At 44.3% G+C, this 13,857-nt stretch overlaps 1 protein-coding gene across 3 annotated transcripts; it reads left to right on the top strand.

The window, feature by feature from the left end:
- The first annotated feature begins 7,622 nt into the window (after positions 1 to 7,622).
- Positions 7,623 to 13,298, top strand: Fst (follistatin). Of its 3 annotated transcripts, none has more exons than XM_027401433.2 (6): positions 7,623 to 8,222; positions 10,151 to 10,342; positions 10,725 to 10,943; positions 11,257 to 11,481; positions 12,178 to 12,405; positions 13,163 to 13,298. In XM_027401433.2, the coding sequence occupies exons 1-6, from the start codon at positions 8,138 to 8,140 to the stop codon at positions 13,243 to 13,245; spliced, it is 1,032 nt and encodes a 343-aa protein (XP_027257234.1). In that variant the 5' UTR covers positions 7,623 to 8,137; the 3' UTR covers positions 13,246 to 13,298. The 3 variants fall into 3 exon arrangements, with proteins under 3 accessions (XP_027257234.1, XP_027257235.1, XP_027257233.1); XM_027401434.2 differs by lacking the exon at positions 13,163 to 13,298 and adding an exon at positions 12,886 to 13,023 and having other exon boundaries at positions 7,625 to 8,222; positions 12,175 to 12,405; XM_027401432.2 differs by having other exon boundaries at positions 7,628 to 8,222; positions 12,175 to 12,405.
- Positions 13,299 to 13,857: the final 559 nt, after the last annotated feature.

Raw genomic sequence — 13,857 nt, 5'->3', positions numbered from 1 at the left:
CTACTCTGTGTTTCCATCTGTCCAGCATGTGAGCCATTAGCACATGCTTCCTGTTGATTTTCATACCCTATTTGCAAGGAAATTGCACTGAGACCAGTTGAAAAGAATTATTTAGCTCATGTATTGGAAAACCAAATAAACATTCCTCTAATATATACTATTTTATATTGCTACACAGTGACTCTGGGATTAAGCCCATATTGACCAATACTGCCTCTCGCTCATTCATCTACCAGTATTTTATATAAACATATATGTATATATATATATATATATATATTCCCATTCTAGTTCAAAAAATAACAAGGCTCACCATGTGTTGAAATAATTTATTTCAACACTTAATGCATCATCAGTCCTGTATTTCCACATATTGTGTCATCACCAATTGACCTCAACCCATTGTTAAATATTTAATAGTACTGTTGAATAAACAATACAAAGTATTGTTTACTTTTGAATGCAACATTTACATGAAAAAATAAACCAATACATGCTCTAAAAGGTACAAGGTATATTCAGTCATTACCCTTTTGATGGATGGAAAACGAAATACAAGGGAAGGGAGAGTCCAGGGAAGATCAATGAATCAGGGGCAGCAACCACAACTGAAAAGATGTCATAACTCACCAATAAAGAATGAAAGCAGACAGTAACTGCCACCCAAATGTTGCCATAATGGAAACTGCATGTTTCTACCTCTCAGAAGTATAATGATGGATAGGGATCTACTTACCAAAAAAAAAAAAAAAAAAAAGATAAAATATTAAACAAACCACTAGCCAAAAAGGGCTCTTGCTTAACACTCACTGAGTGTAAATCCATGGTGAAAGTTTTTTTTTTCCTTTAAAAGAGTGACTATGGTATAAAAGAAACACCAGCAAGTACATGTAAGAGATTTGGATAAGTTAGCATAGCTCTACTGGAAAGTGTGTTGGATATATTCCTTTTGACGGCCACAGGTAATCAGCCATTGGAAGGGTGAATACAAGTGTCAGCCTGCACAAGGAAATGTTTGCAGCTCATTCTGCTCCTCTGAGATGCGGAAGCAAATCGTGCACACAAAAGCATCCTATCTCAGCACATGCTTTTCATTGGCAAACAAAACGCAATGTGGATTCTCTAAGCCATAGTTCAGAGAAATGACATTAATGTGAATGAAAGGATAGACTAATGTTTATAGTTTTTAAAGACATGTTACTCTTAACAGGGTATGTTCCACAACTAACCTATCTCAAATCATAACCCCATCAAGATTTTATAGAAATAAGCAAGCAGATTCTATGAATTGTATATGAAAACACCAGATTACCTAATGTGATCTTGAGAAGAAAGAACAAGGCAGTAGAAGCTACACTCTCTGACTTCATTGCTTCTCCTAAAGCTGGTAATCACAACAGTTTGGCACTGGCTTAGGATCAACAAATAGATCAATAGAACAGATCACAGACCAGATATAGATGCAAAAGCAATGCAAAACAAAATTTCCCTCCACAGAATGGTGACTGTCCTGTACTATTCTGCTACTATAGCAACATGTCTAATATTAGGTCATTTATAAACAATAAGAATGTATTGGTCACTGGTTTTAAGTGTTTTGGACTCTAAGATCTAGGCTCCAGAGATCCCTGCTTCCAGGACAAGTCCTTGTTACTGCAGCTTCGAACAGAATGAAGTAAAAAGAAGTTAAAGAGACAAACTCCTTCCCTTAAGCCCCTTTGATAAAAGCTGTAATCCCACCCCTAAGGGCATGGCCCTCATGGCATCACCTCCCAAGTGCCTTACCTCTCAATATCACTTTTGGGGTTCAGTTCCCGAATGTGTTACATTAAACCATAGCGATGACTGTGGGAAAATCATGAATATAACACAGTAGGTGTCCAGAGTTAGTCTGTCTAAAAACTGAACCCTGAATCTATTCTAAACAATACTTCCTACTTTAATGAACTATACATCAGAACAAAGATAAGATCCATGCCAATATCTTTTAATGAAGGTGACAACATGACAGATAACCAAATAATAATTGCATCAACTACTAATTCTAGTATTGAATAGGCAAGCCCTAATTATTCCAGTAGGCAACCCATTGTTTGCTACTTGATGGAAAAACAAAATGAGGTATCAGAAATCAAAATATAGTAACCTACTTACAATATACTAACTCACTTTTAGCTAATGAACAATCCAAGAAGGAGACTCTGTTTGACTAATGCATTGTTTTGAACCTAAGGTGGGGAAGCAGACCAGCAAGTACTGGGTTGATCTCTTTGTGCTTTCTATGATGGAGAAGGTGTAAATGGAATTAGAACAGAAAGTCCTAAAGGTCACACATTGGTATTGTCAGTCACACCCAAATATATGAGTCCTTTGTGTTATCAAAGCGACCTGAAAGACTTGGACCTTTCTATTAATCCCACATAATATTTCTATCCTGGGGCATAATATTAATGGCTTCCCTTAATGACTTAATTATGTTGAACTGAACACACTGATGGTGACTAGTTTAAGTGCCTATGTGTCCCATATCTCAGGGGCCTTCTGAAATCTCAAAGCACTCCTAAAATTGAAAGAGAAAATAAAGCTATACAAATGTTACACAGAAAAAAAGAAGAAGCATTCCCCAAAAGAAAGAGCAGATTGTGGTTGATTGGTACAACATAAAACAACCAATTAATCATTACCTTAGTGCTTTATTTAAAGACATATTTTATAATAATTTTTCTAAACCTGATCACTTTGTGGTTTGCATAGCCTGTATAAACACTGCCTGATTAGGACCATATTTCTTAATATTTTAGGGTTACAATAATTTCGCCAATGCAGAACTACTGCTCCACCCTACCCAAATATTTATTCTAGCCTATGAAATCGCACTGTTTCAAAAACTACCAATGCACCAACTGTTTTTATACACAAAAGGACAAAATACGATTCAAAAATGTTTGACTTTTAAAGCACAAAAGTAAATCTGCCAAGTTATGACTTTCAAATTCTCTACATGTAATCTCATCTCTCTCCTTCTAGGGTTGTTTTTAGTGTCTGAAATTAAACCAAGACATTCTAGTAAGAGTTTAATAGCTGTCTTAGGAGCTGGTTTAGATAATTTGTTAAACACTAATATTTTAAATTTATAAACTTCAGAAGGAAGATAGCTTTTGAAGCTAGGGAAAAAAACAAAACAAAACAAAAAAAAAAAAAAAAAAAAAAACAGAGAACAGTAGTCTTTTTTGTGTGGCGCCCAGAAATCCAGTTACAAAGTGGTCCTATTGTGTTTCTCATAATTTACATTTACTTTTTGGCAAAGAAGAAAGGAAAAAAAATAAGTCAAACTTGAAGGCATACAACAAAACTGAAAGATGGCATCTTTTCTTTTTCATTTTAAAATGTTCCTTTGACATTTAGATATCAACCAAGCCAATATTTAACGTTTGTAAAACACAAAACAGTAAAAGAAGCTGCAGCTGTTCTCTGTGATATCACTGAACAGGTGTGTGGTGCTGCATCACACCACAGAAACTGGATGGATCTCCTGGGGATGCCCACAGAAAGCCCATATGAAACTGGTATTGACATGGGACTCATTTCCTCAGATGTGGTCAGAAAACAACATGGAATGACAAGAGTTCTGCTGACCGATCTGGGCAAATTCGGAGCAGACATTCTTCCAAACAGATCAATACTATCCAAGGTGCAGTTGAAAAACAGGATGGGTTTGTACCGCTATGCAAACACCAAAGCTGCTTATTCACAAGTCCAAAAGCAATGGGAACTTGTGTTTTCCACAGTGTGTTTGCCAGTGACCTAAACCCTGACCTGCAAGGCCACCCTCTCTGGAACTAGAAGTAATCTTGTATTGGGTCTTCTGGTCACATGGGAAACCTATGGAGTGGTAATTTCTGGCAATGATAACGGCTGTATCTGTGTTGGCCTAGCCAGACAATGACATGACACCAAATGACTCATCACTGCAGCCCAGTTAGTCAAGTGGGTGCTCTAAGTATTTGGTATGGCAAAAAGAAAATGAAAAGTAGAAAAGGAGGCCAGATATGGTGGCACATATCTGTCATCCCAGCACTTAGAAGGTGGAGGCAAGAGTTCAAAGTCATCCTTAGCTCATAGTAAGTTGGGGCTAACCCAGGTTACATGAGGTCCTGTCTAAAAAGGCAAACAAAGAAAACTAACTTTTTTCCCAGTCATTCTGGAATGATATGGGTACATCTTGGATTAAATTAATTTAAGTAGTTTTATGGTACTTATATGTTCATACATTATATGCTTAATTTGTGTGGATAAACCAAGTATTTTATCCACATAAATATGCTTTTAACTCCCTCATATTGTTTGATTTCTAGCTTCTATTTAACTTGGTAAACAATACCACCCTCCAAAAGGGTAGCATTCATAGATACTTGTATGATCCTTTTATACCAAATTATGTGTTTACATAAATGAATGTGTAAATCTAATAAGCACATGCAAGGTCTATCAGTGTTTCCATGCTTAATGTTATTTTTTAAAGGGGGAAATTATAGTCCTTAAGACAGTATTTCCAAAAAGTGCTGAAAAAATAAACTGAATTAAAATGTGGTTCTTGTTGTGTGACAAAACTTTCCATGGGGAGATGCAACATGCACATCTACTCACTCCAGATAGGGAGCCCATGACAGGACAAGGGACAGATAGCACCAAAGTCCAACCTGATGAATCAATGAGTTTTATTGGGGTTCCTTACAGAAGTATGGGTGAGGAGCACAAATGACTCAAAGACAGCTGCATCACCACTGCCCATCCCAGCATGGCTGACAATTCACAAAAACTAGGAAACCTGAAGCACACTGCACAGGTTAGAGAGTGTCCTTCCCAAGTGACTACGGTCTAAACCTCTCCTAGGCAGCTCTGCAAAGCTCTGCTTCTTCCAGGCAGCTCATCTGCCAGGAGGAGCCCAGAGAATCTGGTCAGTTTGGGGGACTTACTGAAGCTATTTTGAGTTGTTTGCCTTCCTGCTTAAGGAGTTTTCTTTAGGACAGAATGTCTCAATCCTCACTGTTACACAACAGTCCTATACATCTGAGCAAAAGGACCTCATACAGGGTGCTGAAGAGATGACTTGGGGGGGGGGGTGTCAAGAAGGTTCAGTATACATCCAGTTCTTGCAAAGATTACCTGAGTTCAGCACCCATCATGGTCCATCTTCTGGACTGTTTGGAACACCTGCACTCACAGGTGTATAGCAAAATCAATAAAAAAATAATAATCTTTTTATAAAATGATCTAATCTACAAGTGGGCATAAGTATAATTTGGACAACTTACAAGGTCCCATATTGAAAAGTTTAAGAAAGTTCCCTCAACTTCCAAAGGCTATCTGGTAACTTGATGTGCTTAAACTGGAAACAAATATAAAATTGTGCTGATACGTTTTAATATTAAAGACATTTTAATGCCCATTGGCAGTCATAATATTCAGTCTACCACCTAAGGTCCTCTCTGCATTTAGAATGCTTAATTTATTTTCCAACTCCAGATATACAGTTTGGCTTTTAAAAAAAATCTAGCTAAAACAGAAGCTGGCAGGAAAAAAAAAATGTACGGGATGGGGAGGAGACGAGTAACAGTAATTGTTAGTTTTCCTTTAGGTAGGATTTTCCCGGAATAGGGGTGGGGACATTTGAAGAGGAGAAAACAAACTTTTCCTCTAGTGTCACATTATAAGCAACTCTGAGTAAAGAAGGAATAATTCAACTTTGAAATTCTGCCATTAATTGGAGCTCCTGCAAGGGGGACAGTTTGCTATTAATTGTTAATGTCGCCTACCATTAGAGGGCACTAAACAACTCCACATTAATGCGTTGGAGGAAAGAAAAAGAGACGAGGAAAGGGGAGGGAGAGTATGGGCAGAGTCCGGGGAGAGGGAGGGGAGACAGAAGCCGGGAAGGGCTGGGAAAGAGAGAAGAGGGAAGTGGGAGGAGGGAGGAAAAGCCAGAAGAGGAAAGAGACAGACAAACAGGCAGACAGACAGAAACAGACAAAATGAATCTGGAAAGATTAAGAAGGATGTGGAGCCCCTAGAGCCGTCTAAAGTGAGCAAAAAGCCGGCTCTCCCGGGCCACCCACTCCCCTCCCCTCTCCTCCCGTCCTCATGACTGTAATTATAAAGCGAAAAGCGGCGGCGAGGTCACCCGTTTTTACCAGCCTGCTGCACCGAATGCGCGCGGTGCAGGTGCGGCGGCCGCGGGGCTTTGTGATTCATGCCCACTTTCAAAGGGGGGCTTGGGCCCGTCTGAGAGGCACCCAAACAACTGTCTTCTAATATTAGCACGGCTGTATTTCGGGATCTATTATAGTCTGTCCAGACAGATCCCATTGTAATGGGATCTTTTATTAAAAGATTAGCACTATCTCCTGCAGTTGGTGGAAAAAAATCTGTTATCACTGAGTTATTTGCAGTTGTGGAGGGGGTGGGAGGAGGGTGATGGAAGATGGGGGTGGGAGGATGAGAGGAGGACCAGAGGAGGGTCGGGGGGGGTAGGGCGGGGGGAGAAAAAAAGGGAGAATTTGAAATCCGTAGAACAAATCCCAATGATCTGAGAATGTCCAAGAATTTTTGTCTGCATAGTTCGCTGTTTGTTGTCTTTCGGGCTTCAGAAGCGAAAAGAATAGAAATTTAAAAGGCAGCTTTGAAATCAACAATATAGCATTTTCCGTGAAGTAATCGTTTTATATAAAAGGAAATATCGCCTCCTCAGTTTCATTCAGCCGTGCCAGAAAATGTTATAAATGAGAAGACCCGCCAACTTTCGGCGAAGAATGCCAGGCATTGCACTCAATAAACTGAGGCTGCATAAGTTCAATATCATGGTGCAATCTTTTTTTTAATATGAGAGAGAGAGAGAGAGAGACAGGGAGAGAGGGAGGGAGGGAAGGAGAGAGGGAGGGAGGGAGACTGAGACTCGGGACAGAAACTGGGGCGTCTCGGAGCGGAGGAGGAGGGGGGCAGACCGCCTACGTCGGCGCCCCCGCTCCGGGCTGCGGCTCCAGACGCTGCGAAGTGAAAGGGGAGAAAAGAAAGGGAGAGGGCGAGACTGCCGGGGGCGACCGGCTCCGAGGTGTTAAACATTTTTGTTTGCCTCTGACTTGTGGAGACCGAGGGCCGCGTCTCGGCAGCGCTCCGCCCGGGTGGAAGGTGTCCGGGGTCGGGGTTCTTAGCAACCACTCCAGTCTGGGGGACTTGGGGGTGGGGGGGAGAGGGCACGGTGGCCGTAAAGTAAGACACGCAAGAGACCCCGGGACACAAAACGTCGCCTGGACCCCGCGCCAAGGCTCAGCGGGGAGGATCCTGAAACTGTTCCCGGGGGCATTTCAGCAGCTCCAGGATCCTGCGGCATTTGAAGAAGTCTCTCTGGAGCCCTGGAGCAAAGGTGCGGGGGACCAACTCCCGGAGTCCCCCTTGCTCCACTGGCCGCCTCTTCCAGCACCCTCACTCACGCGCGCGCGCGCGCGCGCACACACACACACACACACACACTCGCGCATACACACAGTCGCGCGCTCGCGCTCACACACACACACACACACACACACACACACACACACACTCACACTCACACACACTCACACTCGCACGCCACCCCGGGCGCGCCGGCTCCGAGCGGCGGCGTGCAGGACTGAAGTGGATGTTCTCCAACCCCGAAGCGTCGCCCCCAGCCCCCGCCCCTGTGGCCGACCCCTCCCGCTTCTACGCAAATAAGAACTCGGCGATTCCCCTCCTGCCTCTTTGATTTCGGGCACCTCCGACAGATAATTGGGAAGGGTTTCCAGAAGGTGGGAAATGTCACCTGATTCACACTGAACTTTTAAAAGCTCCCCACCCCCAAAGAGCCGGCACACCCTCGGTCGCGGCCGCCCTCCCACAGCCCCACACACTGGGAGACCGCCCACCTCAAACCTTAAGACCCCCGTCTAGATTTAAAGAGCGGCTGCGCCCGGCTTCTGACGTCCATTGAATCGCGCGGGCGGCCGGTGGCGAGCGCGGGGCTGCGCCAGGATCGTTGCGCCCTCCGCCGCTCGCCTCTGCGACGCGCGCCGCTGGTCCGAGCCACCCGCCGCCGCGCTCCTCGCCCTGCGCCTGCCCCAGGATGGTCTGCGCCAGGCACCAGCCCGGCGGGCTCTGCCTCCTGCTGCTGCTACTCTGCCAGTTCATGGAGGACCGCAGCGCCCAGGGTGAGTGGAGCGGGATGCGCCCAGAGGCTCGGCTGGAGCAGGGGTTCTACTTTTCTGCGGTCTCGACTCGGTCTGTTTCTACCGACGCTGCTCTCGGAAGATGTTAGAACCTCTCGGCCACTCCGGGAGAAAGGAGTAGGGGGAAAGGACTGAAGCAGTGACACTTTGGGATAGAGAGCAGAGTTTAGAGTCGGGTTATCCTCAAAAAGGAAAAGGCGTGAGTGGGTGAGCTGGAACCTCAGTAGTTAGGGATAGATGCTCCAAGTTCTGGTCATAATGACTTTAGATGTTATCTCCTCTAGTTGGCTCAGGAGAAGGACGAGCATCCATAATAGCCTGGAGGCTGTAGTCGACCTACTAACGATCTAACCTATCTTCCTTCCATATCTTTTGGTGACTTTTTAAAAAATGACTTGGGGTGGGGGATGGGAAATAACGAATTTTCTTGGGTGGCTGGGGGACGTGGTTTCAGAAACTTTGCCCAAACTTGGAAATGTGGGTACTGAAATTTTTAGAGGGAGGTAGTGTTAGTGGATGCTCCTTCCACTCCTCTCCCTGAGCCCCGCGAGAAAGGAGAAGAAAAAGGACAAGCCAAATTATTAGCCCGAAGCATTTTAAGTACTTTACAGTTTTCTCCACTTTGCCTCATTCATGTCTGCTAACTTTCTGTAAAACAATAAGCAGCCCACGAGCGATTTCAATTCTGACGTGGATTAAAGAGCGAATTTCGGAAATTTATCTTCTAAAATTTTTAAATGATTTATTTTATAACAATTAGTCTCCGGGCAGGATTTTTTTTTTTTAAATAGTGGTGACCATGCAGTTTGCGCTCCAGTTGCTCGAGTCACTTTGGTGATTCATGAGAAGTCTTCTTGTCCAAAGTCCGAACCCATGAAAAGGGCTAGGGGAGAAAACTATTTGCAAAGAGTTCTTGGTAGACATGAGGTAGGTATATGTGACCTGCTGGACACCTCCCCCCTTTAGTACTGCTGCTTTGCTTGTTAGAGCGGTAAAGTTTTGTGTATTGTAAGCTGCCCTCCCGGGCACTGGCCCTAGCCGTCTGCCCGACACTAGGCTGGGCAGCCCGCCTCTCTGATAGGGGCGCTGCCTGGGTGCCGGAACGTGGGCGCCAGGGAAAGCAGCCCTCGGAGATTTCGAAAGATCGCGGTGGCTGCGGCCGTGCTCCGGGCTGGCCGATTGCAAAACGGGCCCGACGGGCGGGTTGCGCCTCGAGGCCGCACAGGGCAAACCCAGGCTGGGCCCGGCTGCTTTCTTTTTTTTTTTTTTTTTTTTTTTTTTTTTTTTTTTTTTTGCTTTCATTTTTTCACAAGTGTCTTTTGCTTGATCTGTTTCTGAAGATTCATATTCATTCTCCCTACTCCCCCTCCCTCCCTCCTTCCCTCCCTTCCACGTCTGCTCTCTCTACTTTCTTAACCCCTGTCACAAATAATTCTCTTACCGCCTACATGAAACCAACATGTAAAAACATCCGTCGCATCCTGTTTTTGTCAGGTTCTTTAATCTGTTCTTCCAGTCGCTGCAGGTTATGAAATGGGACGAATAAAAGTAAACAGTCTAGTAAAAGTCAATGCAAGCTGCACGTGTTGTGTCTGGGTCACTGGTAACTGACATTGATATGGCTAGGGCACTGCGGCTGTGGCTGCTTTAGCCCACCTCCCACCTCGGTATGGGTCTCTCTCTCCTCTCCTCTTCTCTCTCTCTCTCTCTCTCTCTCTCTCTCTCTCTCTCTCTCTCTCTCTCTCTCTCTCTCTCTCTCTCTCTCTCTCTCTCTCTCTCTCTGCCCCCCACCCACTCTCCCTCGATCGTTTGGTTCCCAGACCCATCAGGCCTCTTTGCCGTCTCTAGCCCCCTTCCTTGCCCTACCCCACTGCTTGCTCATTCACCTCCTGATCCCTGTCTCTTCACAGCTGGGAATTGCTGGCTCCGCCAAGCCAAGAATGGCCGCTGCCAGGTCCTGTATAAGACAGAATTGAGCAAAGAGGAGTGCTGCAGCACCGGCCGTCTGAGTACCTCGTGGACCGAGGAGGATGTGAACCACAATACTCTCTTCAAGTGGATGATTTTCAACGGAGGCGCCCCCAACTGCATCCCCTGTAAAGGTGGGCCTTCTCTTCCCTAGGCGGCAGGCCCTCAGTAGAGGGCGTCTTGCCCTCAGCTTTCCCACTGTCTGGCTGGGACTGGCAGAGTTTTGTTCGGTTTCTCCATGTTTTCCCCGGGTAGAGTGAGCTAGGTGGAATCCAGCGCTGTAGGCAAAACAAGGTCGGCAGAGGTCGGTCCTCAGGCTTCTTAGCTGAGTGTGGTAGTGAAAGCCGCCAACTAGTGTGGTCTTTGAGAAAATTTGGATACAGGACATGAGTCCTGAGCCCCCATCCCTTGCAGTCTTCCAGGAGACAGCCTGGGGCCCTCCAGGCATGACTGCCCAAGGCATTTGAGACCACCACCCCACACGGGTCTGAATCCCTGCCTCTTTCCAACTCCTAGAAACGTGTGAGAATGTGGACTGCGGACCTGGGAAAAAATGCCGAATGAACAAGAAGAATAAACCCCGCTGTGTCTGTGCCCCAGACTGTTCCAACATCACCTGGAAGGGCCCAGTGTGTGGGCTGGATGGGAAAACCTACCGCAATGAATGTGCACTCCTCAAGGCCAGATGTAAAGAGCAGCCGGAACTGGAAGTCCAGTACCAAGGCAAATGTAAAAGTAGGTCCCACCCTTCAGTATCTTATACATTCATAAACTTTTGAAGACCCAAAGGGGATAGTACAGTCTGCATAAAGAGCCCAGGGATCAGAATAGTGATACCAGATAAAGGGGCTCTTTTGTTACTCTTAAAGGGTAATGAAGGAGCCAGCCTGGAGTCACAGATCCTCTGGGAAACAGCCAGGCCCCCAAATGCCTGTTAAAATCTGGATGCTTCGCTTTAATGATTTCCTTCATAATGTCAACCGCTTATGCCCTAAGGACCAGAAGGTGCCTACTGTAAAGTCTCCCTCCTTGTTTTCTTTTTTTCCAGAGACTTGCCGGGATGTTCTCTGTCCTGGCAGCTCCACCTGTGTTGTGGACCAGACAAACAATGCCTACTGTGTGACATGCAATCGGATTTGCCCAGAGCCCTCCTCTTCTGAGCAGTACCTGTGTGGGAATGATGGAGTGACTTACTCTAGTGCCTGCCACCTGAGAAAGGCCACATGTTTGCTGGGCAGATCGATTGGATTAGCCTATGAGGGAAAATGTATCAGTAGGTATTCTGGATTGTGGAAAAGAAAAAAAGGAAGGAAGGAAGGGAGGAAGGAAGGAAGGAAGGGAGGGAGGAAGGAAGGAAGGAAGGAAGGGAGAGGAAGAAAATGTATCTGTTCTAATTTTGTAGGGCTATTCAGTGAGTAAATGCAAGTTCCCCTCAGTTTGGGTGAAAACTGTTTAACTGAAACATTCCTCCTGAAGAACCATTGTCTTCCAGATGCATTGACACACCAGCAAGAAGCAGAAAACAGTTTTCTATCTTAGAAAACTTAGAACTCACACAATTTTACACATTTTTTTAAGTGCCAGACTTGCTGGAAGCGAAAAATAATTACTTAACAGTTCCTAAAACCTGTTATCAGATTCCAGTAATTGATGGAATTTGATTTTTTTTAATCCCAATTATAGGAAGCAATCAGATGCATATTTTAACTCAAGGATGTTGTGAAATTCTATACCACAGAATATTGTGTTTAATGCAGGTCTATAAGATTTAAGAAACCACAGTGTGTGTGTGTGTGTGTGTGTGTGTGTGTGTGTGTGTGTGATTGCAAAGCAATTTAACACCTTCATTATCCCCTTTAGTCAGTGATAACATGTATAATATGTCTATCTATGAGTAGGGAATGAAGGAAAGAAAGAAAGGGAATGAGACACTCAGTTTGCTCATCACAGGTGTCTTATATCCTAGAAGCAAAGTCCTGTGAAGACATCCAGTGTGGTGGTGGAAAAAAATGCCTGTGGGATTTCAAGGTTGGCCGAGGCCGTTGCTCTCTCTGTGATGAGCTCTGCCCTGACAGTAAGTCGGATGAGCCGGTCTGCGCCAGTGACAATGCCACTTATGCCAGCGAGTGTGCCATGAAGGAAGCTGCCTGCTCCTCTGGCGTGCTGCTTGAAGTGAAGCACTCCGGATCTTGCAACTGTAAGTGTGATTTTTAACCTTGCTGCAATTTAAGGCATTTCCAGGCAAGCCCTGGGGAATGGACAGTTTAAAAAGCACGCAGACCTCGCTGTGTAAACCCATGTCTGTTAAAGCTAGGTAGCTGCTAAATTTCACCAGCAAATTCATTGATCCTCAGCCAAACTCTGCAGTGTTTCCTGGCCTTTAGGATCCACCTGATGGCCTTCCATTGGGTTGCCTATGAAAGCCTCTCTCCAGTTGTTTGACACTCAATTCTTCTAGTATTTTGCTTTGCTGTTGCTTCATTAACACTGGAATCTAAACTAACTGCTTCAAAAGTTTGTGGGGTTTTGTTTTCTTTTGTTTTTGTTTTGTTTTTCAAAGACAGCTTTATATTATCACACCTGGGCTGCGGCTTATCGCAGTTGCCTCTACTAACTCTGGATTAAGGCGAAAAGCAGTTATAACTAGAACACAAGAGCGCTTTTTATCTGATTTCAGGAATCTGCCTGTAAAACCTGAGCCATTGATTCTTCAGAACTTTCTCCAATTTTGACTTCATAGATTATGGTGGTTTGTTTGTTGTTGGTTTTTAAGTAAACTTATTGCATAACTGCAGATGCCAAAAAAAAAAAAAAAGCATCACACTGCAAGTCATGTAAAATTACAATGCTGTAATGTGGCTGTATCAGAGGGCTTTGAAAACATACACTGAGCTGCTTCTGCGCTGTTGTTATCCGTGTTTAAACAACAGCTCCCCCTGTATTCCCCCATCTAGCCATCTCAGAAGACATGGAGGAAGAGGAGGAGGAGGAAGACCAGGACTACAACTTTCCTATCTCTTCCATTCTAGAGTGGTAAACGCTCCACCAGTGTTCAGTGTTGACATAGCCTCTGGGCAAAACAAAACACAACAAAAGAAAGAAAAAAAGAAAAAAAGATAGAAAAGAAAATAAGAAAAAGAAAAAATATATTGTCCATAATGTAAATAAGTGTATGCTTATTTATTTGGGGGGGGAAAGTATACATGACAGGACCTTGTCCTAAAGCTCTCTCCCGAGCCACTTGTTACTCACTGGGCATGGAGAGATTGTCATTTTGTGGTCTACTGGATGAGGCCTATAGTTGAGACTTGTAGACATTTATTTATACTGTGTCATGTTTTATAATTTATACATAAAATGTCTGGTTGACTGTACACCTTGTTTTTGAAGAAATTTATTCGTGAAAGGAAGAGCAGTTGTTATTTATTGTGAGGTCTCTTGCTTGTAAAGTAAAACCGTTTTTTTCCCCCCTTGTAAACCATTGAAGTCCATTCCTTATGATTCACTCACTCATCTGTCTCCCTTCATTTCACCGCTGTTAGACTCTTCTCCACTCTCTAACAAATTTGCATGTCAGTTTCTGTCATGTTTATTTATTGGATTCTCAGCTGCCTACTCTGTACATACCTGATCCTTCGGGTTTTGTTTA

This window comes from Cricetulus griseus, chromosome 2, assembly GCF_003668045.3.
Source record: "Cricetulus griseus strain 17A/GY chromosome 2, alternate assembly CriGri-PICRH-1.0, whole genome shotgun sequence".
Lineage (NCBI taxonomy): Eukaryota > Metazoa > Chordata > Mammalia > Rodentia > Cricetidae > Cricetulus > Cricetulus griseus.
Note: the sequence above shows the minus strand (reverse complement) of the source record. Positions and strands in the feature narration are given on the sequence as shown.